Source organism: Nannobrachium achirus, assembly GCF_963921795.1.
Source record: "Nannobrachium achirus genome assembly, chromosome: 6".
Taxonomy (NCBI): Eukaryota; Metazoa; Chordata; class Actinopteri; order Myctophiformes; family Myctophidae; genus Nannobrachium; species Nannobrachium achirus.
In genome coordinates, this window is record NC_137815.1 from 58026352 (window position 1) to 58053270 (window position 26919).

General features: G+C 41.6%; 3 protein-coding genes across 3 annotated transcripts in view; 2 read left to right on the plus strand and 1 right to left on the minus strand.

Annotated features, from left to right (window-relative positions):
* Positions 1-1661: 1661 nt before the first annotated feature.
* Positions 1662-25828, minus strand: aldh1l1 (aldehyde dehydrogenase 1 family, member L1). Its single transcript, XM_080728983.1, has 23 exons — positions 25689-25828; positions 24512-24660; positions 22935-23169; positions 22376-22541; positions 21542-21643; positions 21145-21234; positions 20765-20902; positions 11727-11852; positions 11429-11520; positions 10577-10724; positions 9732-9851; positions 8850-8977; positions 7567-7717; positions 7284-7354; positions 7044-7149; positions 6549-6636; positions 6044-6137; positions 5790-5889; positions 5605-5703; positions 4810-4975; positions 3727-3832; positions 3361-3560; positions 1662-3041 (listed from the first exon to the last, which is right to left on the minus strand). Exons 2-23 carry the CDS (start codon positions 24636-24638, stop codon positions 2986-2988), a joined length of 2709 nt encoding a protein of 902 aa, XP_080585109.1. The 5' UTR covers positions 24639-24660; positions 25689-25828; the 3' UTR covers positions 1662-2985.
* LOC308286350 (uncharacterized protein) lies at positions 13303-19285 on the plus strand (the record flags this gene model as incomplete). The annotated part of the gene is made up of 2 exons (XM_080727347.1): positions 13303-13403; positions 18507-19285. The coding sequence occupies exons 1-2, from the start codon at positions 13319-13321 to the stop codon at positions 19283-19285; spliced, it is 864 nt and encodes a 287-aa protein (XP_080583473.1). The 5' UTR covers positions 13303-13318.
* The window catches only part of cfap100 (cilia and flagella associated protein 100), a 95618-nt gene continuing 91958 nt past the window's right edge, over positions 23260-26919 (plus strand). Inside the window, exon 1 of the mRNA XM_080728984.1 lies at positions 23260-23353. The gene's annotated coding sequence lies outside the window, so the exon portion shown is untranslated. The remainder of the gene's footprint in view (positions 23354-26919) is intronic.

Here is a 26919-nt window from a genome sequence, read left to right on the forward strand (position 1 = left end):
TAGTGGCACTCAGCCGAGGCTATCCTCACACTCCTGGCACCTCCCTCCTTGGTCAATTCCGGGGAAATAGAATAGCTAAGAGAATAGAGGTAGAGCACAACCCCTCTCCAGGAGCTTGGTTCCAGAGCCCCAGCCCTACAGTGGCATAAAGGAAAGCACCACCAAATCTAACTGGTAGTGATTCACCTCCTGCACAAGCTCTCGTCCATCAGAGTAGAACCACTTCTCCTTTGCGTAGAAGGCCCTTCTACAAGCCCTTCTAGTTGAGGTGTTTCGGGCACTTACGGATCATGCCTCCTTGTCGTGTCCCGGGGGAGGTTTTCCAGGCACGTCTGCCTAGGATGAGACCATATGGGGCAAACTACAGGTGGGAGGTTTATCTCCATGCTGGCCCGGGAACACCTTGGGATCCCCAATTTCATCCATCAACTTCAGCCGCATTAGCCAGCTCTGGCTTTTATGTATTGTTATTCAGTGACGGAATGGGCAAACATAAATATCTGTAAAGCATGCTGCTGTGCAAGCAGGAATCAAATGGCAATCTTCTGCTGAAACTTCCATTCACTATCTTAGAAAATGAAAAGTAGATAGAAAAGGAGTAAAACTACACCCAAGTACTTGTGGTTTAACGCTTGATCGAGATGAAGTTCTTACTGCCAGGATGCATTACTGCATTTACATGTTCTTCAAATGGGTAGTTTATTTTACTCTCCACATGGACCCACATTTCCAGAACTTTTCACAGCAGCCATATTGGCAAGAAATAGCAGTGTGATGTTATTTCCTTCACAGGTGTTACCAATAATACTAAGGCTCTGTTCCATAAAGTGTAGCAGAGACTCTCCAGTGAGCCACCATGCATTAGCAGCATCCTGACTCATGTTTCAGTAATAATTATTTACATTATTTTTCCTGTCTATGTTTTGAGAGTACTACACTACATTTTGAATAACATCTACAATTAACACCCTCAGGAACAGTAATTAAGTATCAGATAGCATATTCATGTTTATTCTTTCATTCTCATTCCCAGGCTTTGACCAAGCTACAGACTGGACAATTTACACCTCGAGGGGAATGGGTGTCCAATCTGTCCATACAATTTATGGGCAAATGTCATATTGAAATCTCAACAGCCAATAATTCAATTTTAAAATCACTAGAATAGATCTAATGTAGCTATATGTTTGCATCTTGGTCCATTCTTAGTGGTTGGAACTATTGCACACAAGGCGGGCTATAAACATGGCGTTGTATAAAAACGGCTATAACCTATGTTGTTTAACAGGACTCTGCTATAGGCCTATGTTCCCTTATGGTTGGTCACTTTCTGCTGTAATCCATCTCTTTGATTGCAAGAAGCATAACTGCACTCCTCTCTCATTCTGCTGTAATTCACCAATTTGCGGTTACTTTTGTTGTTGTGTTTTGCCATAGATAACTGTTTCTCATGGAAGAGCTAGGTGTCATGTATCCTATTAGTCATTCAGGTAATCACACACACTACTCCTGACCACTATGAATACAGTACACCAAAAGAAAGGAAAATGTCCAAGGAAGAGTTGATAGTGTTCAGACCTTTCATCGTAACCCAATATCACATTAAAATACTTGTATACAGCAGTGAATGTTTAGCAAAGCGGAATGAATGGTATATCAAGTTTTTGCTTTGAAGTTATTTTATCTTGTGAATTTTAGAAATGTCATCAGAAATGGTGCATATTCTGTTTCCAAATATCAGCTAAAATCAATTTGTACATACTTAAAGTGGAAAGGTGGTTGTATTTTCCATAAACTGTGAGTGAGTAAAAAGAATCTGTTGGAAATGTTATATTTCATAAAAGTATGCTGACCTACAGTAGCAAAACTAGAAAATGTATACAATTTATTTAAATTATTCTTGTGAGTCAGTTATATTGATTACAAAACAGTCTTAGTAGTCAGTCCGTGGACATAGAAACGTGTCTATTTGCATAGTTAAGGACAAAACACATATACTAATAATTACAATGAAGCTTTAAAAAAGACCATTATTTCACGTGGTCAACAGATTAAAAAACATTCAAAAGCAAACATTACTATCAGTAGTCACAGGTGAAGGAAGGGCAACAACTCTATTGACATGGCTTATGGTTGCTGTCAAGTGGAAACCTCTTAGTCAGCTGTCAGTCGGCTCTGTTCTCATGCATTCTCATATCTGCTGGTCATTACTTCACACTGTCATACTCCAATCAAAGCGCCCACTCAGTAGGGAAGGCCCCTTTAAAAATACCTATGCTTGGTTCAGAAGCTTCGGAATCATTCGCTGCTAGCTGCCTCCTCCTCCACCCCAGCCTCCACCTTTGCACGATCAGTCTGGCTAAGCTCAAATACTTGTGATTGTCTGATTAAGTTCATGTATTGTTAATCTCAAATACTGTGATTTTGACTAAGTTACACGTCAATGTATTGCTATTGTTCTGCTATTGTATCCCTATGGGGGGTATTGCTTAGCGTTCCCTGGTTTTGCTTAGCATGCTCAAAAAGCATGCACAAAATTCAGGAAACATCTCCGAACGCGGAGCCCTTTAAACGCCAAGAATAACTGTATTCCATTTATGCAATAAATGGTTAAATCTACTTTGACGTGAATGTTCCTGTCTAAATTGGCTATTTTTGCAACTTTTGTGTGGCAAAGTAGGGCAGTGATTTACAGAAAAACTATATGAGGTTAAGAGGTTTCTGCCCGACAACAACAGAAATGTATTGACAGGCTGAGATGACAGGTTCCAGTTGTTTTTTGGGGTGAAAATGTATAGTTCAGTGACAGTTAGTGTTTCTAACAGAAGCCAAGCTAAGCCAAATGTATTTGCTCGTTAAAACAGGCAGCCATAGCCATTTTGCTGAACGAATACAAATGTGCATAATTTGTGTCTGGGACGTGTCCCACAACACATCGCCTAAGTATGAATTTGAGTCGACTTAAGTCTTCTTCGGGTCTTGGAATTAGTACTCAATGGTCACAGCCTTGGTCTTCAGGTATTCGTTGAGTGCCTCTTGTCCTATTGGAGTAAGTGAAGGAATGAAACACCATAGATTCATTACATTCCTTACAAGTGATGCTACCAGAAGGTCAACAAGCACTGGGCGTGCTACCAAACTAAACAGTAAGAAGATCAAGCTTTCAACGCTTACTGGGTAAAATAGGGAATTACTGTATTTGAAAAAAAAATAAAAAATAAAATAAATAAAAGGTCTTCAGCAAAAGCTAAAGCAAAGTGCAATGAAAGTACTTTAAAACACAAAATACAATATACTTCTCCCTACAAATCTTTTTTCAGCATACCAGTTACTTGTACTGTACATAGTGGCATAGCTTACCCAGGTCCTTGCCAAAGCCGGACTGCTTGAAGCCTCCGAAAGGTGAGGCCACGTCAGTCTTGTTGTAAGTGTTGACGAACACTGTGCCGGCATTGAGCTTCTCACTGACATACAGGGCTTTGCTGATGTCCCGTGTAAACACACCTGACGCCAGACCGTACTCTGTGGCATTGGCCCTCCTCAAGACATCATCCACGTCACTTTGGGGAAAGAAGGAAACGAGGAAGGATGAGATAGTAAACACTGAGCATGGGCCAATAGTTGAGGATTTTGTGCAGTGGTGCTCTGAAGCGATTCAACAAATATGTATTAGGTCAATGTTGGACTGAATTACGGACGCTTTGGGCTTCCTGGCTTTCCACTCACCCACTCTTGAACTTAGAGATGATCATGACAGGGCCAAAAGACTCCTCTATAGCGATGTACATGTGGTCCTGCACATCAATGAAGAGGGTGGGCTCAAAGAAGAAACCTGGAGGCACAGTCGGGAAATAGGTGTTAAAGCATAGACAAGCACAGAAAACATGCAGACGCAGACACACAACTAAACTACTCTAAAGACTAAAGAATGGCTCTAACCGTGTTATTTCGTTCTAGTCGAACACAGTTCAATTCCCATATTTTTCATATGCGTTAAAAGAGAGAGAGACTGACCAATTATAGCTTTTCAAAACATTTTTATTTATTCACATTATTTATTCTGGAAAGTTATTGCAAAATATGTTTTGCGACCATAGGTCGCAGTTAACTATGAAAACCGGCACATCTTGTCCACGTATCCGTGTATCTCTGAAGCTCATGCCTGACACTGTGGTTCATCACTGTGACATCACAGGTGATATCACAGGTGACATCACCTATGTAAAAGTCCATATATGGGTATTCCCCAGAATCCCTTTTATGCCCATATATGAAGATCCCTGATGTCATCGATATCATCACTGGCCAGATGGCCAAGACATGGCCCATATCTGTGTGGCTGGTTCAGATAGGGATCTCCATGTATGGGCATAAAAGGGATTGTATGTTGTGATGTCATGGGAACCACTCTAACATAATCCCTGTTATGCCCATATATGGAGATCGCTGATGTCATCAATATTAAGCGCATATCTAACAGGACTTCATATGGGAATGCCCATATATGGAGGAAGATAGCCCATATCTGTGTGGCTGGTTCAGACAGGGATCTCCATGTATGGGCATAAAAGTGATGTACCATATACAGTATATGGATCTCCATATACGTATGGGTACCAGGGGTCTCCATATATGGGTAACTGGTCCGATATACATCACTGGCCAGATGGCCCTTTAGGGCGAGGTCGCATGTCGCCCTGAGGCGTCTTACTAGCATCAAGTATATAATTAAATATTAACAATATTAGTGTCAATAGCAGTATCGCTGGTAGTGATAGTAGTAATATTCAGTGATGGAATGTGCCTCACCTGGTCGGTCCAGCTGCTTGCCTCCCCGTACCAGGGTTGCCCCCTCCTTCACCCCCGTCTCACAATACTCCACCAGCTTGTCCAGATGAGCTTTGTGGTTCTGAGGGCCATGGTCTGTGGAGCGGTCAAGGGGGTCACCTATCTTCATCTTCTTAATCTCCTCAACCTGACAGAAAAATATGTCAAAATGAGCATATGGCAGGAAACAGACGTTTTTTACAACCTCTACACCACGGGTCTTCAACGTTTTCAGGCCAAGGACCCCTTGGTTGAGAGAGAGATGAAGCAGGGACCCCCCCACAACCTTATCATAGATTCCATATAGTTTCATTGTTTGACAGCACGATCATCAGTGTATTTTGGATTCATGTTAATGTACCGGTAGGTTTTCAGATATTTAACCACTTGAACCGTCAATACTTAATAAACTTGACTTTTCACTGTACTTAGTCTGCTCTTTTCCCCCTCTAAAACTCTTTGCCAAAAATAGCCGATCTACAAGAGGCGTTGTGAGCTTCTGCTATTGTGAGATCTGCTATTTTTGGCTAAGGTTTTCAGAATATGGAAGCTAGGGTTCAAGTGGTTAATATAAAAAAGGGGGGAAAAAACAAGTTTCTAACACAAAAAGATTTGGAGGACCCCCTGTAGTAACTTTGAGGACCCCCCAGGGGTCCCAGACTCCCTGTTGAAGACCCCTGCTCTACACAGTCTCTTAAGTTGTGATATAACTACGTAAAGAAATGTACACTTTTCTGAGCATCTGAGATAAACCTAGGAGGCTACTGAGAAACGTACCACTCTCTGCACAAACTGGTCATGAATGCTGTCCTCTACAAACAGTCTGCCGGCCGCAATGCAGTTCTCTCCCTTGTTGAAGAACACTGAGCTCATACCCTGCAAGACACACATAACTCAAATGAAACTCAACGCGAATGTAGAGCATTCAGGAGTAACTAACCTTGCAAACTAAATGCACTAACCATGCGAACAGCCTTGTCCATGTCACAGTCACTGAAGATGATGAGGGGTGATTTCCCCCCCAGTTCCAAAGATACTTTCTTCACGTTACTGACTGCACAGCTTTGGAGTGAAAAGACAACACGCGCACGCACACACACGCACACGCACACGCACACACACACACACACACACACACAAATGCTTAGGATGGGAGTGTACAATGCTTAGAATGAGAGTGTCATGTTTATTTGTATTGAGACATTCAGTCTCTCACCTCTTCATGATATGTTTTCCAATTTCCGTGGAGCCAGTGAAGCCCAGCTTGCGTACGTCCGGGTGGTCTGACAGACGCTGACCCACAAGAGATCCTGGTGGACAAAGAAATACAGATTAATGACAGAAGCTCTGTACAATCCATCTACCGATCTATCTATCTCTCTATTTCTCTATCTATCTCTCTCTGAGAGAGACAGAGAGTGTGCGTGCGTGCAGTGCATGTACGCATGCCTGTGTTTGTTTTATGTGTATATGTGTATTCTTTGTATATGTAGGGCTGTCACGATTATGACATTTTACATGACGATTAATTGTCACTCAAATAATTGTGATTAACGATTTAATTGTGTTTTTGTTTTTTACTTTAAAACATATATTATATGAACATTTTTCAACATGGACACGATTATGACGATTATGAAAAATAATCACGGTTATGTCAAATAATTGCGATTAGACGATTATGTAATAATTGTGACAGCCCTATGTGTATGTACTCCTACCTGCTCCAGGAAGAATATTAATCACTCCTTTGGGGAACCCTGCCCTCGCTGCTAACTCAGCAAACTTCACAGCAGTCAGTGGCGTCACCTACAGGCACATGGATACAACTCAATCTATAGCAATGTTTATGTTTTAAAGTCTTAACATGAACCTTTTCATTTCAGTTGGTATGAGGTGAATGTGATACACCAAGTAGGGATCCCACTCCTTTTTACAAAATAAATTCCAAAGAATCCCCATTACTTTTCCTTTGCTTTCTTGCCAAAATGAGTCACACTTGCTGTATTACAATATTCAGAGAAATGCCGTAGCTCATTCATTTTCCATTCCCTGCCGTATCATTCTTCCTGCCTTTCCATAAGAAACTGACAATAAAACCCCCCCAAAGAATTACCATGATGATTTTGAGTGTTTTAATTCTTTAAATGGTATTTTAAAAATGTTCAGGCCTGGAAAATGCTATTTAAATTTCCATTTTGTCTGCGGTTGCTGACCTGAGCAGGTTTAAGGACTACTGTGTTTCCAGCTGCCAGACAGGCTGCAGTCTTCCACGCCAGCATCATCAGGGGGTAGTTCCAGGGAATCACAATGGCACACACTCTGACAGGGGAGAAGAATTCACTCATTCAGAAACTGGCAAACACATATCTGCAATGCCTAACATCTGTACGTTTTGGGGTTTGTAATGTATTATTTTTGGATAGATCCATAGCTTCCACCTGCCCCGCTCTCACCCAATAGGTTCCTTCTTGGTGAAGGTGAGGTTACGATTGGGTCTGGCCTGGTTGATGGGGATGGTGCAGCCCTGTCAAGGAGGATAGATAATCTTAGTGTCCGTCACTCCCATTCATATCACAAATCACAAACAGAAGCCAAATGTGGCTCAACTGGCAAAAGAATAGTGTAAAGGGCAGATCTACAAGCACAAACGTGTGCGATGCAACACGTTGTAAGCTTGTAGAACAGCTTTTTCGCTATTGTCATACAAGTCAAGTGTATAGGGCTTGTGATTCTGACCTGAATCTTGTCGCACCATCCGGCAAAGTAGCGGAAGGTTTGGATGGACATTCCAACGTGAGTTTTCAGGGCCAGGGTGTAGACGGCTCCGGAGTCGATGGATTCAATGGTAGCCAACTCCTCTTGGTGCTGCTCCATCAGGTCAGCCAGCCTATGAGCGGAGATGTCAGGGTGGTATCATAATTTACTACAAATAGATTTCCTTACAGTAACGTTTCGCTAGGGTTTTCCTAAAGGACTCTTCCCCGGATGCAACTGAAAATAATGTATTATATCAAAATTTGAGAATACTGTATCTACAACCACAATCCTGTACTCATTTTAATTGATAAAACATAAATTAAACCATTCTGTTTGTTAGTACAATATAACTTAACTAGCACATCTGCAGTGGTTATTCTCACAAAATCTTCCATTGAAACATTAGACCCTGGTGTTGACCTACTGGTTAACAAGTAGTACTGCCTGAATTTCAGTTTGGAATTACTTTTCATATAAACTCAACTTTCTTGACATGGACATACATACTTTTCAAGCACTGACATGCTGGAAATCCTTGAATGCAAATACATTTTTGGATTTGCAAAGTGGGAAACTACTAGCATAAGCCAAATGTTCCTTCGTTAATAATTCATTTGGTCAAATAAATAATTTGTTGAGGGCAGGCATTTGGTCTGATGAATGTGTTTTGACAAGAACAGACAGAGAATTAGGAGGACCAATGTAACAGTGACATTTCTTTTCTTTTTTTTCATAATTTTTATCCCACGATTTTGCAACCCATTTTTTCACCCAGTGCCAATTGCCTATGTAATCCTGGGCTCTGCTCTCCCTCTGCCGCACCTGGGGAGGCAACGGACTGACCTCATGCTTCCTTCAATGCATGAGTAGTCCAAGTTGTTTCTTTTCACCTGACAGGGGGGATTTCCACGGGATGGACGTAGCGCGTGGAAGGAACACATTATTCCAACCAGTTCCTTTCCCCTCCATCAGGCGCCCCAGCTGGCCAGGGGGAGGCATTATTGAGACCAGGATTACTGCATGTTTTTGTGAGGGTATCAACCCTAGGAGACACAGGGAGAACATGCAAACTCCACACAGAAAGGCCCTACCGCCGACCCCACCTAGGGTGTGGGCGCTGATGACGCGGAGGGAGAAACACACCCCCAGCACCCACAGCGTCCCCCGGCGGGAATCGAACCCAGGACCTTCTAGCTGTGAGGCAAAGCGCTAACCACTGCACCACCGTGCCCCCGTAACAGTGATATTTCTAAAGGACTGACTTGTAGATGAGTCTGCCTCTGTCTCTGGGGTTCATCTTGCCCCATTCTCCCTCCTCAAAGGCCTCCTTAGCAGCTGCCACAGCCTTGTCCACATCACTGACCTGGGCCAGAGACACCTCACAAATAGCCTAGAGACAAAAGACAGAAAATTGGAAGGGGAACAGCTTGAGCTTGATCAACACTAAAGGAACATAATCCCACTGAGAATGCTTCACATAGGCCAGTGGTTCTCAAAGGGGTTAGGGTTGCTTGAGGGGAATCCAAATTGACCCTTACACGTCTGTAACTGAGAGTTATGGGGGTCCTTGAAATTAGGTTTGACAACCACTGATATAGGCAATCTAGAGGTGTGCATTGTTACAACATAGCACCCTCTGGTGGGCAAACTACAGACAAAGAAATACACAGTACATTGCAGCATATCATCACTGTCGGGAAGAAACCTTGTATCTCCAAGTTTCAAATGTGTATGTTTTTTCACAAAGTAAAGCCCTGCTTCATCATACAAGGCCGTTGCACAAAAGTAGTGAAAAGTGTTTTAACTAGTTTAAATCATTTTTAAAATGATAAATACAAAACAAACGGTTTTGGACATACAAGGTTTCCACCCGACAACGACGATATTCTGTAGTAACCACTATAACCACTATAACTATAACTATAGTAGTGACCACTATAACTATAACTATAACAATAACTATAGAAATATAGTTTTAAAATCGTTCTAAGCCAAGTGGATGGCAGTGTTCACACCAACAATAAAATAATTATAATGGTGAAAGTTATAGTTATCTTTATAGTTATCGTGCCCATTGGGAATGGCACTTTACTCTCTTTCTCTCTGTGTGTATTGATGTGTGCTGTATGTCTCTGTATTCCTACCGTGCCATCTGTGGGGTTGATGCTCTTATAGGTCTTTCCTCCCTCTGCGTCAACAAACTCTCCATTGATGAAGCATTGGTGGGGCATCTTGATGGTCATGTTGTTGATATTCTTCTCCACCTGAAGAAGTATTTATCCCGCAGATAAAATAGAGACACAAATGCAGATGATGCATATTGTAGTGGTAGTTACAGACAAACAATATGTCCTGTGATTTAAAGGATAAAATCACAACTTGATGGTTTGTGTTTCCATTGGAAAGGAAAGCAGGCTATACCACTTGCACCCTAGTGTCCCTATTTTGGGAATATCAAAATAGCCAAACATTTGGCAAAAATAGCAGATCTACAAGCTCGCAAGGTGTTGCTTTGTGACATGCTGTGAGTGTATAGGTTGGCTTCAAACTTGGCATTTGTATAATTGTCAAGGACCATTGATATGCACTGTATTCGATATGTTTCACAGTATTGGTTGTATATTGTATATTGTCACTGTCGGGCAGAAACCTCGTATCTCCAAGTTTCACATTTGTACGTTTTTTCACAAGGTAAAGCCCTGCTTCATCATACAAGGCCGTCACACAAAGGTAGAGGAAACAGCAGATCTAAAAGCACACAACGCCTCACAGTGCGAGGCGTTGTGTGCTTGTAGATCAGCTGTTTTCACTAGTTTATATCATTTTTAAAATGATAAATGCAAAACAAAAGGTTTTGGACATACAAGGTTTCCACCCGACAATCACGATATGTTATATAATATAGGTTTTAGGTTGTCCAATAGATTAGCTTTATGTTGCACTGAAATACACTGGAATTATCTTTTAATGTGTATGACAACAAACTGACATAGTCTACGACCAGCTCCTCCTCATCGTCCTCTCCACGCAGCTTTCTGACGCACATCTGGATGAAGTCCTTGAAGGTCGTGTTCATGTAGACATCCTCGTTTTGCAGCTGGCAAGTGCTGGCCCGCAGCTTCACCTCCTCCACCAGTCTACACACAGAGAAGAAGAGGGAAAGAAAGAAAGAAAGAAAGAAAGAAAGAAAGAAAGAAAGAGGGTTAAAGATTTTTGTTCACTTGTATTTTACCCATTAAAAGCATGAGACTGTTATTCCCTGGGTGTAGAAAGATTGTACTGTAAGTCAATCTGGATAAGACCCTATTCATAGAACAATAACATCACCAAAGATACACAAGTACTGGTGTATGGATCAGAGCTGTTACAGAGCCCAAACAATATTGCCTATGAAAGGGGAAATACTAATAATAAAACAAGAACAAGAAGATACACATGAATAATAACGATATCTAGATGGATAAAAAAAAAAAAAAAAAAGAATAACGTAGGGGAACACAAAAGTGTTCCAAAGGAATGTGAGGGAACATAACCGTATTATATTGTGATGAAGACATATACAGTAATAAGGTGTCTAAAAGGATTATAAGATACTAAATATCAGGAAGAAAGAGAACCAGGAAAGTTTGGAAAGTGGAATGAATGGAGGAAGGTGGGAATATATGAGAGACGGTAGATGAAAGGATATGTGATAGTCAGGGAAATATAATAGAAGTGAGTAGAGAATGAAGGTAGGATATGATACAAAAACCAGGTAGCCTAAGGATATGTTCATCTTAGAAAAAAAAGAGAGGGATGTGGTCATTTTGAGATGAATCTCATTTAAAATACAATTTTGTACCTGACGACATCCATGGAGGCCGCACCAGACTTAAAGAAATCGGTGGAGTCCTCGATCTGGGCAACATTAGTCAGAATGCTCTGCCAAACAGTCTGTAAGAACACACCACATGAAGTGAACAGGAGAGATGGTGGCTTTTGTTCTGCACAAATTGGCTACAGCAACATGTTTCTTGCAAAACTACTATTTGTGGAATACAAATGTATCGTTTAATTTCACGCAAAATAAATGTTTTCAATTTAATTCTGTGCCATTGCAGACTGTTTTAAGGGTGGCCTAGAAGGGACAGAATACCTACCCTCATCTGTTCAGCGAACGTCTTCTCCTCCTCTGTGAGCTCCACAGCAGCACTTCCCCCAGAGCGGAAGTACTGTGATGCTGCGATCATCTTCCCATCCTCAAACTGCAGGTTCTTCACTAAAAGCTGCACATCGGCAGCACCCAAACAGAGAGGGAGAGGGAGACAGAACAAAGAGAAAGAGAGATGATACATTAGTGCATGCAATGTGTTTTCTCGTCTTGAGAATTGTAAAATATAGGACAGTCAAACACAGCTACCGATTACTATAGTGTAATTAAAAATAGCCTGTTCCTATAACTAAGGAAAAAATACAATGCCCATGCCTAATACAATGCTGACCTCAATTGATTAACCTGTGTGCTCATACATAATCTGTAGACCAGGAATGTTCAGTTTCCTGCCCATCACTTTAAGTTATTATTGGTTAGTTCAATTATTATTATTAAACTTAACTAATTGTATTATTTTATGTTAAAAAGACATGGACTGATTGACACATCACATTCACTAGTGCGGTGGCGGTTATGTGACAGCGTATTATGAATTGGCTAATCATATATCTAATTTTTGATATTCGTTGGCAATATGTGTAGTGTATTATTCGTACATAATAAATTCATTGTACATTTATATTTATTGATAGAAGTATAAAGTACACATCTTCACTAATTCATTCATCCATTCAGAGTTCCAGTGACAGTATACTATCTAGGCATAGCAACTGCAGTCTGCAAGTACAACCCATGCCCACTAGGTGTCAGTATTTGGTATTTTTTTTAATATTCAGTTTCTTGTAGCAAATGTGTTGCATGCATACACATTCTAAAACCAGAGGCTTTAACTCATGTGTTGCCCTTTTCAGAGTATCTTTTCCGTGCAGAATGGCTACTGACACACTACAGTCATTCAACGTGTTTCTTACACAACGACTAACTACAGCTGCCATTGAGATATTTGGGTTTGTATAGCTCTGGTCCATCGCTTTCACCTCCCGCATTGCTCCCGGTGAAGCTCTGACAGACCCGTCGGGAAACGCATGGACTCGAGATTGTCGGCCCCGCCGAGCGCTCAATACTAGTGAAAATAAACAAAACCGTTTCACTACTCACCAAACCAAAGGTCGTTTTGCGCTGTTGAAAGTCTATTCTCCGCGGTGGTGAACCCCTCAGCACCCCACCTACTCTGTAAAATACATTATTTTTGGCATGAAATAAAGTGCATCCAACTCGACCGCCGCTTATTTCCGGGTTGTGAACCATTGTATCTGCGGTGGCCGCTAGGTGGCCTGAGGTGTGTGCGTTTTATTTCATGACAAAAATAATGTATTTTACAGAGTAGGTGGGGTGCTGAGAGGTTTACCACCGCGGAGAATAGACTTTCAACAACGCAAAACTACCTTTGGTTTGGTGAGTAGTGAAACGGTTTTGTTTATTTTCACTAGTATTGAGCGCTCGGCGGGGCCGACAATCTCGAGTCCATGCGTTTCCCGACGGGTCTGTCAGAGCTTCACCGGGAGCAATGCGGGAGGTGAAAGCGATGGACCAGAGCTAGGGTTTGTACAGAAAACAATAATTGACTATCATGAAGAAATGCAGCGGACAAAGGTGGAGAACCAAAGATTGCAGAAGCTGCTGGACCTCGTCTACCAACCAGAGATAAGACTGAAGAGAGCAGGTCTGTGCATCTACCTATACATCCTAGACCTAGAATAAAGCGCTTGAGTCGCAGTTTCGACACGCGTTTACACTAACACAATTGACCTATCGATTTCTGTGTCGCAGGTGGGTGTTGCCGTTTACTTTTTTTATTTGTCAAAGTTACCGTCGGGTCACATCATGTCGGTTTCCCCATTATCTAAAATGGTGGGGGAAAAAAAGTCCAATCCGGTTCTTGGCTGTTTTGAAATGTTGGTAAACTGAAACTCGCTTGTTGAGCGCACCGAATGTAGTTGAGAGAGAGAGATCCATCATCCATCTCTCGGCCGCCAATTTTGTCAAGTAAACTGACAAAACAGCGACCACTGCAGTTACCGACTTCGATGAGTCACTAATTAAAGTGTAACAGCGCGACTAGCAACGCTATACTGGACTTGACAGCTGTCAGCAAGGCCTGCTAAAACATGCGACATTTTAGGGCTAAATCGTTTATGTCCTGGAGAAGTCACAACAATGAAACGTCTTCATGACAAATTACTAGTACAGTGTGTGACCGAGATGGGGTAGGCCTATATAGGCCTACTTATTTGGGTTAATATATTATTTAAATATTTTTCAGTATGACATGCATGTCCAGAGACTTGATTGATTGATTGAATGAATATACTTTATTAGAAGTTTTTTTTTTGGTAAAACACGGCACAGGACAGTATACTTTCAGATACAAGATCTATAGGATTTAAACCCAAGAAAGAACTATGGCTTAATACATTGGGAGTCCTTTTGTAGGCTACTCAATTCATAGAGACAACAGGAATATCACAAGGGAAAGACATCAACTTGACTTGTAATCAGAGTCAGACTAGGTCTATGCCTACTTTGTTAGCCTTTTATTATTATTATTATTATTATTATTTTAATAATAAATGCAATAGACTCTTGTTTTCACAGCAGCTACATGTAAACACAGCTGAAGTAGTGGGTGTTGTGCAATTAGTCCATGAGCCAAGACCCCAAAATCGACCCCCGACAATCGAACAGATGGACCATTCCTAATATGTTTTTTTTACTTGCTACACATCTCTAGTTCACAGTTTGGCATGATAGCCACTGCAGACTGGCAGCTTGAATATACGGATCCCTATAGCAGAAACCTGAGAACTGCGTATAGTACATATTTGGTATTATGGGACTTGGTGACTTTTTGTTGACTATTCAGGCTGCCTAAATCAATCCAATATATTCTCAAGATATGAGAGAATTGAAAAAATTGTATTATTGGTTGCCCAGATCATATATGTGGCTGTTATAACCCATTTTCATACAATTATGCATAGGTGGAAATAAGAATTAAAAATGTCTTCTATGTATTTATTCACATCAGAAAAACTAGGTAATATTGACATTCTTTTAGACACCAGATTCTAAATCCCACAAGTCTCAACTTTCATTAGGTGCCAGACTTCTGCATTATATCCCTTATATTTCTTTAGATACACTCATTTGAAGATATGCATGTTGTTCTAGCCAGAATGTCCATACAACAATCAGATCCTAATAACTATGCGATGCACATGTTTTCGAATTGGATGAAAATGACAACATACTCACGAAAAAAGTCTTGCACATTTAATAATCAGAACAAAGAACAAGAACACTAAAGATTAACATCCTTATAATCTGACAAAGAATGTGAAGCAGCACACTAGTAGTGTACAGTATTTCAAGCATTAGGGTTCAGCCCCTGCTCAGTCCTCACTTTCCGAGTCGGTCAGGTCTGCATCGGTGATCAACCAGTCATGGTCCTCCTCTTGGGGTTGGTTGTCACATGTTTGCAACTTGCACATGTTGGTACATTTCAAGCCATTGCTCATGCACTGGCACTCCGGGAGTTTGCATTTACGACTGCATTTACAGGACAGCAGCTGTAGCACTGCCTCAGGTGCTGGAGATCCCCGCATCCATTCCACAGTGAGCTGACCTGCATCATCTCTGGCCCATCCATGCTTAACTGGGCTTGGAACTTGAGGATGTTGCTGGAGACTTCCTCTCCAGATGCCAGCCTGGTAGTTGGCACGCATAGCATGCATGAAGAGGCAGTCCTCACATGGTGGTAGCTGGCTAGATTCAAGCTCCCCACGCCGCGCGCAGAAAAGCTGGTAGCGGGCTGTGTTGATGTCCTCTGTAGTCGCGGTTGCTGAGTAGAGTTTGCAGGTGAAAGCTTGCAGCCTCTTGAACAGGTCAGTGGATAACTCCCAGGACTGTCCCAGCTCAAGGAACACTTCTTGGAAGTGCACTGATTTTGTGAGAAGCTTCAATGCTCGAAGCTTCCCACAGCCTGCAAAGGCACTCACAGTATCACAGCCGGTGTATGCATGCACGCCAATCAGAGCATTGCAGACCCCTTCTCCCAGCCCCTGGCGTAGCTTGGTGATATCAAGATACCTCACTCGGTTCTTTGTTCCACATTTCTGGAAGATGGGACAGGAGACATTAGCAGAGAATGCCAGGCAGAGCAACAGCACGTCAGTATCCTCAGCTGCTACTACAACAGCACTGTAGCCTTCCTCTGCTGCATGGGCTGCATGCAGAATGATTCTTGTGTCAGCCTCTTCCTGGTTCGACTGCAGGCCTGCAACCTCTTCCCACTGATTCTTGGTGATCAGCAAACAGCTTGCCTCACTGGTGACGTACAGCTGCTTGTCTTGCAGCTTGTGCCTCAGCTTTGGTGTCTTCAACTCAGCCACCAAGAACCTAATGAGGTTGGTCTTATTGGCTGAGCTGCTGAGAAACTTTCTCCACTGCGGTATCCGGTGACCTGGTGCAATGTTTCTGAACTGTATTCCTGTGCTGCACCCCCGATTCTCTCTCTCTGCGTTCTTGATAGAGTCCTCCCGATATACATCGAAGACCACATCAATCCTTTGGCTTTTGGCTCCTTCGTATAGGATTTGAGTCAGGACAGAGTCTGCAAGTTGAGCGAAGGTCTGCTCATTGCCCTTCATCTTCTGAACCAGACTCATTCCATCGATGATGGTAGCAGATGGCTCAGGGATGGTCTCTGCTGGTAGGACTTGCTTCTCCAGCTCCCTGGCCAGAGTGGCTTTGCTAGTTTTCCTCAGTGTCCCGTCTCCATTGGCAAGCGCCCATGGCAGTGGCCCGAGTGGATGGGAAAGGACCTCACTCATCTGGAGATGGCGGCTCTCTGCTGCTAGGACCATGTGGCCAAAGAGCTTTCTGTCAGCCTGCAACACCACCTTGTTTGTAGTTAACTATGATGGGTTTATGAGCATAACTAGCTAATATAAAGTAATTCATCTTTAACATCATGCCATGATTTAACTAGCAAGTATAGCTAGCTGGCTAGATATGACAGGACTGACCATGCTAGCTAGCTAACGTTACCAACATGACTAATCAGTTTACTTTGTATGAAGAGAGGAGCTCACCTGAGAATTTGTGCTCACTTTAAGCATTTGTTAAATGCCACTTTGTCATAGCTTCAAGTAAAAGAGCAGATTCACAAAAGTCCTCTGCTAATGTTATTTTCTGCTCACACAACCATGAGGGGATATTTTTCTTGCTCCGACCATGTGTGAATTCCTGAACACAGAGGGGTTGGCTCCATCTAGTGGCACAGATCAAGCCTAGCATAATGAAAATGAGCATATATCCAAAACTATAAGGGCTACAGTCACAAGTCTGGTACCTGAAGAAAGAAAAGATTTGTGAGATTTTGAATCTGGTGTCTAAAAGAATGTACTTATCACCTAGCTACTCTAATGTGAATAGATACACAACAAAAACTTGTATTTTGTGATTTTCGCCTATGCAGAATAAAGAAAATAAGGTTATTACAGCTTCAGATTTTATTTTGGCAAACAATAATACTATTATTTCAGTTCTCCAATATCTTAAGAACATATTGAATTGATTTAGGCAACCTGAGTAGTCCACAAGGAGTCAACAAGCCTCATAACACCAAACATGTGCTATACACAGTCCTCGGGTTTCTGCTATTAGGGGTGCAATTATTCAACGCATGATAACCATCACTAAGCTGCCAGTCTGCAAGGGCTATCATGCCAATAAATAATGTGGACATATATAGGAAGAAGAAAATAGCAACTAGAAATGGTCCATCTGTTCGATTGTCATTGGTGGTCTGGCTCATGTACTAATGTGCACCTGTCCTGAACAGATCCTGTACAGTTAACTACATGCTGGCAACCTGCCACACAGCAACACCTAAATCAAACACAGGGGTCATCGCCATATTGGCTTGTGGTGGACATTTTTGTCAAAATATATACCGGTATATTGTTTTGCCACGGACATGCATACACAATGAGTGGACAATACTATTACCAGAAACACATGAAGAGATAGACCTGAATGACCATAACAGAACTGTAATTGAGAGTGTTCAAATTTAAGTGTTCACATTTGAACTCTGTCAGAGTTAAGGTGGTCCTTGCAAACAAAACATTTGAGAACCACTATTACTAGTTGGACTCCTAATATGCCATAATGTTGTAGTAACTAAGTGTCATACATATTCTGAAGAAAACCTGGAGACTGACATTCAGTATTTGGTCTTATGATCAAAATAAGAACATTATAAGGGTGTGTAAAAACAAAATCTAGAATTTGCCACGGACAAGGCCAAGTCTTGTCACAAAAACATTTGTCCATGTCAAAATGGCTGCTGTGAAAAGGTTACTGTTTGATATCCTCTTAACGTGGCGATTATGTAAAGGTTTGTGTCGCCTACTGAGGACATTGTCAAAAAATAAAAATACAAAAATAAATAAAAATAAAATCCAAATTAGTTTTTTTGGGGGGCTAGTGAAATGGGTATGGTTTGTGTGATATGAAATGTTAGCTGACCTATTAATCACAGTAATCCTCAATCATATTCAAGTCAAGTGTCTCCAAAAAAAATCTTTGTATTTTGTTTTTAATACATGAAAAGAATAAATGCTTTTTTGGACATTAGCCGGGACCGTTAGTCCGGCCCCCGGCACATTGGGTTTCTGACAATGTGGCCCCCTGAACAATTTAGTTGAATACCCCTGCTGCACAGGCCAGTGGTAACACATGTTTATTTGTGCCGTTACAGACTGCCAGAAACTATCTGTACCCACATCAACAGAGGAAATGTACCCCAAGAAGCAGCATGGCGATCAGGACAGCAACCCCAGTGTGGGACAGAAAGACCCAGGCCAGATTAAGGAAGAAGAGGAGGAGAAGGAAGAGCTCCCGGCCAGGGGAAATGAGAGGCAACCATGGAGGGAGGATAGCGATGAGGGGGACGCTTTGACAAAAGAACTTATCAGAACAGTACAGCAACTGGAGAGCAGCACACAGGCTCAAGACAAACGTGAGCCTAACCACTCCTCGGCAGAAGACCCCAGCGCTTCTGAAGCCAAGAAGTTAAACATTAACTTTTACCGCTGCCATATATGCAATCATATTTTCACTCAACGAGATTTGCTTCAGGGCCACCTCGTGACGCATCAAACCAAGGGGAACTTTGACTGTCTGATATGTGGTAAACATATGAGTTGCCAGAGCATGCTGCGCACTCACATGAAAGTGCACACAGGAGAGAGGCCCTTTCAGTGCAAATTTTGTGGGAAAGGTTTTAAAAAGAGGGGCCACCTGACAGACCATGAAAGAACTCACACAGGAGAGAAGCCTTTTAGGTGCCATGTCTGCCTGAGGTCATTTAATAGAGGTACAACAATGAGAAACCACATCTTTGCAAAACACATCGGGAAGAGTCCCTACAAATGTATGGACTGTGATGAGTCATTTACTGAGAGGCTGTTGATGAACAAGCACATGCAAATGGTTCATGGCATTGGTCTGTCTGTTAAAACTGCCAGCCATCCATAGTAAATCTGGAAATAAGTTATATGGCAATGGGTTCCCTTGACATATTTCCTTCAGTGTGACCGTGCCCTAATGGAAAAGTAGGTGCAATAACATATCTTTGGGTCAAGTGCAGATTTTGTATCAAACAGGCGACACTGCAAGTATGCTATGGAGGTAATGAATATATATAGTGCCATGGTCACACACAACAACAAAAAAAGTAAATGAAAAGATTATGAGGAAAGTTGTCATAGTTGTCTCCAGCAATCTGAAAATTGGCTGTTGCAAACTCAAAAGAACATGCTTTACTCTTCAATGGTGTATTTCATTTTATTGTCCATGCAAGTATATACTTTAGCGGCAGGCTTAAGCATGCTCTAGTGCAACAGTCAAGCACTGTTATGACTTTCTTCCCTCTTCCCTGCCTCATTAGTTTGTACATTTAAAAAGTTAAGAACAATTGCTGTTTATAATTTATCCATTGTAAACCTGCAGCTGATGCATTATTACAATTATGCTTAATTCTTCATACACAAATGAAATTCTACATGGTTCCATTCAGTGTTCCTTTATTTAATCTTCCACTCTTCAATGTCAACTGCTTTTCTACCCCTGTCCAAACTACTGACTGGACTGAAGACAGTACTCTGAACTGACAGCTTCAGAACTTATTTAGTTCCAACATTGTTTGAGGGAAGAAAAAAAAGTGAATCTTTTCATTCTCAATTAGCAATATTCAGTTTATAAAGGGTGTCTCTCCCACACAACACTCAGAGGTGTATACCTTTTTGTAGCACAGCACTATAGTACTGTAGTTAAAGTCTGAGGTGAGGTAATGACTTTTTTCAATAACCCTCTGGTGTCTCACGTTTTGTTTTATAATGCAATTGTAATCCTACTCCTGGGTCATCGGTGGGGATAGCTGACTTAGAAGGAATAAAGCAATGCAGAGGTGGTTAGTAGCAGAGTCCTGCACAGGTCCGATTTTGACAACCCACCCGTCAATAATCAGAACAGCAGATCGACCCGCTACCCGCAATTATATAAAAATCTAAACCAGACCCGCCCCGCCCGTCAAAAAACAGAACCGTTGCCCGCCCGCTACCCGCAAAGGATTACCTGCAGTAAAGTAAATAGCCTACAGATGTGCGTGCATGCTTCCAAATGGCACGCAATCGATCTGCCCCGTACGCTGTCCTCAGTGTTTGTTGAGACCAGCCTTGCTATAAAAACATAGGACGCACTTCACGCAGCAGTGAAGAAGAGCCGTGTTACTTTGTTTATATGCGTGCTGTGGTTGTGTGTTGTGTGAGTCTCACAATAAAATGTCGCCCGTCCCCATACCCGCAAACTTATAATAGTATATTTTCCGCCCGTTTTCACCTGTCAATAACAGGTCCCCAGCCCGTTACAGGACTTATTAGTATGAGTGGGAATTAACCATTTCTTTGGGAAGACATGCAGTAAAGCCAAGTGGTGTGCACGTTGCCTTCTACTTACAGTCTTGCCATCGTTGCCAAAGAGAACCAGGCCCGCCTTGGTGACGATGCCAGGACGACTGGCTCCTGGGATCTCCAGAGGTTGTCCGTTTGCTGTGGTGCCATTGTCAACTAAAGTTGAGCCATAGAAAGTCACTTTCTATGGGAGAAGAGACACAGCAGAGTGCATTTTAAGTGAGAATTCCCCCTTAAATGGAATTTACATATACTACTGTTGTGATCTTAAAATGTTTGGCAACGCTGTTGTGTACTTGAACAAATATAATAGCAAACGACACTAGAGAGACTCAAATACTAGGAGGATGAGGATTCACAATACGCAATACCTTATTTAAGCCAATCAAACATTTGTTAATGTGAATATAATAAACAAACATGTACCTGTCCGTCAACCTCTGCCCATGCACCAGGCACTTTGTCGTTGCCTCTGATCCAGTTGTGGATGGCCTGAGCGGTCTGGTTCCAGTCGATCTGTCAATAGTCAAAGCCATAAGAATCTGTCATAAACGTATTTAGCTGTAAAGAGGTACACAATGTATTGATGAAATGTAGACCCTCACGTCAGGGAAAATACTGACTAGTTGACAATGGCAATAAAGCTTTTTAAATCAGATGAGGCATAGGATTGTACAGTAGATGTGCCAGACAAAACAGGTCTCATAATCACACGAGCCATTTCACAGGAGAAGCTGACCATGAGTCAGCAACAATCAGACCAAAATACACAGAAATATATCAGTGACAAGCAGCTGTGTACGTAGATCCGACCCTATCTTACCTTTGAATTGTCCTTTTTCTGTATGCACTCATATGTTGCTCCCTCCGTGGGCTGGACGATCCTTGGAGCTTTCCCTTCCGCTATAAGACGTACAGCATCCACCTGGAAACAACCCCCCCCAAAAGACATATCGTCGTTGTCGGGTGTAAACCTTGTATGTCCAAAACTGTTTGTTTTGCATTTATCATTTTAAAAATTATTTAAACTAGTGGAAACAGCCGATCTACAAGCACACAATGCCTCGCACCGCGAGGCGTTGTGTGCTTGTAGATCTGCTATTTTCACTACTTTTGTGCGACGGCGTACACGTTTGAAACTTGGAGATACGAGGTTTCCACCCGACAACGACAATATTATTGTTTCATTGTCAAGGAAACAATTCCCCTCAAAAACAGTGAATGTAAACAAGGTAATAACTCATTGACTGGAACTGCACTCACTGGAACATTTATATTGTATTTTGTGGAAGCCAGCCATAATTACTTTGGTTTGAATTTGTCTCATGAAACATCGCCTGACCATGGTGTGTCATCACACCCCCTATTTATAGTTTCATCATGCAGTGTTAACACAATCTTTATGGACTTTGTTATTACAGTGTTTGTTGTGTTGGGAAATTAAGATAGAGGTTACTAACAGAGCAGGCAGACTATGAATATCTTGACAGTACAGTCAGACGCTGAAGATCAATAACTTGTTCCACCTGCCGACTCATATGACATATGTATGTGTGCTTTATTTGACACACATTAATCTTCATTTAGAACAGCATGTTTTTTTACAACGTTTAATTAGAACAATATTGCATCCTCCATCAGCATTCAGAAGACTTACAGTGCCTTTGACTCCCTCGGGGAAGAGGAACCTCTTGTAGATGGTGTTGACAGTGTCATCGGGCTCGACATCACACTCCCTCTGCAACAGGATTGGTCCAGTGTCCAGCCCATCATCAGCCCAGAACACTGTGAACCCGCCTTTTTTGTCACCATGGATCAGGGTCCTGTGTGGGCAGAGGGTTGAAAGAATGAACTGATAATGTACGTACTGTAGTGTAGCTGATGCATTTAAAGGATATGCAAATTTAAACTGTTACTATGATTCAGCCAGGCCAACAAAAATATACATTTCCCTTGAAAATAGTATAAATAGGGCAACTGAGTCTAGCATCATCAACATTGTTAATGTGCAAACTTTCTCCAATACCATTTGAATAAAGAATTATCATTATCTGTACCTCTTTAATAGTCTGCACCTTTATCATAGCTAAAATAAATACATGTAATCACTCAGTTGAAAGTTACCCACATGAGATGGCACTATTGTGTGAAACCTTCTCATGTCGCTGCCATCTGCTGAACCATCACAGGTGCAGCTGTAAGTGCCAGTAGCTCACCAGTTTATGGCGGAGGCCCCCCGGTGGAGAGGTAGCAGGGAGGGGTGGTAAATGATAGAGCCGTGCTTCGGGTGGTCGATGACCTCCATGGGGATGAACTGGGAACAGAAGGGCAGGACATTGAGCTCTGCGCCCGTTGCCTTGTACTGCGCAACCACCTCTGGGATAGCCTGACCCTTTAGTCGCCAGCGAGGGAATTTGAAGACAGCGATGCCATCCTTTTCGGCTTCTGCGGCTGTTTGAAGAGGGAAATTACATATCAGTATAAATACATGACTATATAGGTAAAGGAGTATGGCAGTCTATATGCCTTATGGCTACTTTACAGAAGTTCCACAACTTCCCTTGACATCAGCTAGCTGTGTCTCTTTAAAGAAAGGAGCCACACCAAGGTGGAAGTGGCAGCACTCCAAAATAAGGTATGCAAGACAGAGGATCGGTTATGCATTGTTTTTATTAGGCTGCGTCTAATTATTAGGCTAGTCTTGCATCCCTTATTTTGGAGTGCCTCCATTTCCAACTTGGTGTGGCTCCTTTCTTCAACTCATTGAGTTGAGCACACACACTGCTTAGGAAATGGTCCAGTGGAAGGAAGCGCACCTGTACTGCTCATTTTCCTATCTGTCTCTTTTCAGCCTTCTACTCCTGTAATGAATTGGTTACAAGCGGCACACATCCACCTATTATATATTACCAGTTTATGTTAGATGTCTATTTTACAAGAATTGCATCAGATATAGCATAGAACCCTCAGCAAAGCCAAAGACACATTTATAAAGGTCTGTGATGTCTTGGGAATCGGGATCATGGTAAGGAGAGAGCAGGATCCGGGTAATAAAATGACTGCAGCTTGAACTCTTGTCAAACATCCACAACCAAGTTTACTTTGATAACAGAAATAATAGAAATGGCAGAAACCAGGAACTGCAATAAAGGTGGTTCCAGCTGATGTAAGGATTCGTATAGTGCAGTCTGTGTACAATGCAAGTCAAATAATTCACTCTAACACATAACTTTGACGATACTTTACTCTTTGCTGGTACAGTCAAAACTATTGAGAAGTATAGTTCCAGCAAAGTCTAGTGGACTTCAACTCTGTTTGAACTTCAAAATTGTCAGACAGGTGATAGTAAAACTTGTCACACTTATTGATGTCGTCATGACTGGACTTAGCCTTGGATCACGAGACGGTCATCATGATTGACCACTATATGCCAGCCATGTATCAGGGCTATCAGGATGCGAGGAGCTAAATCGGCTGAGGTTTTGGACAAGGTTGACGCCCCCCACAGTCACTTGCGTTAGTATTTTCCTCCTTTTTCCCTGCATAGTAGGCCTACTGCATTTTATTTGTCTGTCATTCTATGTTAAATGCGCGTCTCTGCAGAAAGCACAGTGGAAGTGGGCGACGTGTAAATAAAATAGAAAATAAACAGTCTAATAAAGTCTGTGAAAATGTTGCTACACTTAAACGACACTGAACTAAAGTAGCTCCCAAGCCACGAGTGGGCGTCAACCTTGTCCAAAACCTCAGACGATTTAGCTCATCGCTATCAGGACTGGTCTCAGACTCTCACCCAGTGGGTCTGCCTTGCCATCCTTGTCAGGTATGGTGAAAACCCCCACGATTTCGTGGCCGTCTCTCCTCAGCTCCTTGTACACCTCCTGGCCAAAGAGGCTCTGACCAATCACTGCGATCTTCATCCTCTGAAGTTCTCACAATGTTCTGGAGGAGCACAACGCACACACCAAGGAAACTATTACGCACTGTAATACTTTGCACATTTAATTCACAGTGGTGTAATGTAACTAGACTAGTACATATAGTATAAGTATACTTAAGTACTGTACTTACCGGTAATAACAATATTGAGGTTACTTCTACTCCACTACATCTCGGATCCAAATAGGCTATTGTACTTCTACTCCACTACATTTATTTGAAAACTTTAGTTACTAGTAACTTTATAGATTTTGATTATTATTACAAAACATAACCACTTCAACCCTATAATAGCCTATACATATTGGCTATTTTCAAAAGATTTTTTACACATTTGAACTTGAAATAGGTTATTCTGCACAATGAGAAGGCTACTTCTACTTTTGGTGCTTTAAGTAGCCTACATTTTACAATGCTTGTCTTTAACTCAAGGAATTTTTACATAATTGCAATATTGATACTTAAATAGTAAAACGTGTGAGTATTTTTTCACCACTGGTAATTCACATGTGCATGCGTAGCCTACTGTACTAGTTATCAATCTTTCTTTAAGACATGCATTGTAGGCCTATGCTCCATATTTACACATTGAAAAGTGACCCTTGGTGGGGACGCGCTGTCCTCATATGCAGGCTGCGCCGCAGCCAATCACACAATGATCTGACAGTTCAAGTCAGGTTGACCAATCGGATCCACGAAGCGGTTACTGACAGTTGACAGCTCATGAACAACAGACTACATACACTATACGTGCAGAAATAACTTAAAGCAATCGTTCATTTAAACAGGCTATTAAGCCTATTATAAACGCTAGATTACCAAAGCTCTAATTATCGAAGCCTTAGCAATTATATCACGTCCGTGGTGGTTATAGTTACATTATCTGCAGGCGCTATTGGACCAAGACACTCTGCTTTAAATTAGAGTGACAGTTTAAAACTTGTCCAACTATCATGCGCCCGTTGCAATGTCAAGGTCGATATCGCACAGCTTAACACAATCGCAAAGCTATAAATTAAAAGCAACTTTACCCCTACTGAGAAGCAACGTCTCCCCTGCTTGGTGGAAAAAGAGCGACCGTTAAGATTCCGTTTCTCTTTATTTCGACCCCCAGAAAGAGCATGAGCGCATGAACCCTAATTATGTAACGTAGAAAGTCAGTGATTTGATAGGACAGCCCGGAAGCCTTAGGGGGAGGGACCCAGCTAGATAGGCCTAAAATACTGCAAATCAAAAATGAAATAAGTGAAATGTGATGCAACAGGTAGCTTGGCTGTGAGTGCTGGTGAGGTCAGATAAATATTTGTTATTTTATTTTTATGAATTCGATTACCAATGTGATCACCTGACATGCTGCAACTTCTATCCTTATTTGACCTCAGAAGGCTAATTCATTGGGTTTCTCAATAACAGTCCATTACTGTCATTTACAGGCCATAGTAACCTCATAAACCTAGTTGTAAAAGTAGTAATAAGGAAAGAGAGCATCATACAGATAGATAAATGGGTTGGTGTTCCACTCAACCACCTTCACTATAGGCTAGCCTACAACAAAAGTGTATTTTTTTCTAACAATGATGGTCATTGTTGTTGTGCAGAGATATTGTGTAACACGTTTTTTGCCCAGTTTAAAGGTTTTATGACTGAGTTATGTAATAGTCTAAAGTCATGGGCTGTCAAGCTAACAAGTAAGTGGGGCAAGTTCAAAAATAGTAATTTATGCCTTTATTAGCTTGCCTTGAATAGAGCATGTAATCTAATGTGATCTTATGTTTTGTAGGCCATATCAAAGACGAGCAATGCATTAAAACACATTTCAGCAACGATAACGCTGCCTACTCAAATGTTGTTCTCATTCAGAAATGTATTGAATAACTTAACACCATGTTTCAGCTCAAGAAATCTCTTGCTATAAAATCCTTACAATTCTCTCTCAACTCAACTGCTCAGTCCAGCCCGAAGGGCACAGCCATAACACAACAGTTAAAATCACATTTTAAGACTCAATTTGATGAAAAAAGTCTTCTTATGCTACATCTCTTATTGTGGGCTCGCCTGGAAGGCGAGCACACGTATGTTATCTTCATTATTTATTTATAGCTATATGTGTATCTCCTCAAAACTTTGGCGCGCTTCATCTCTTAAACGCTTACACCTTTCAACACCATTCAAATTTTTATGTGTTCAGCTTACTGAGGACACGTGTGCTTGTATTTTTGGTTTTGAAATGTTTTGTAGTATAAATATAAAAAAATAAAAATG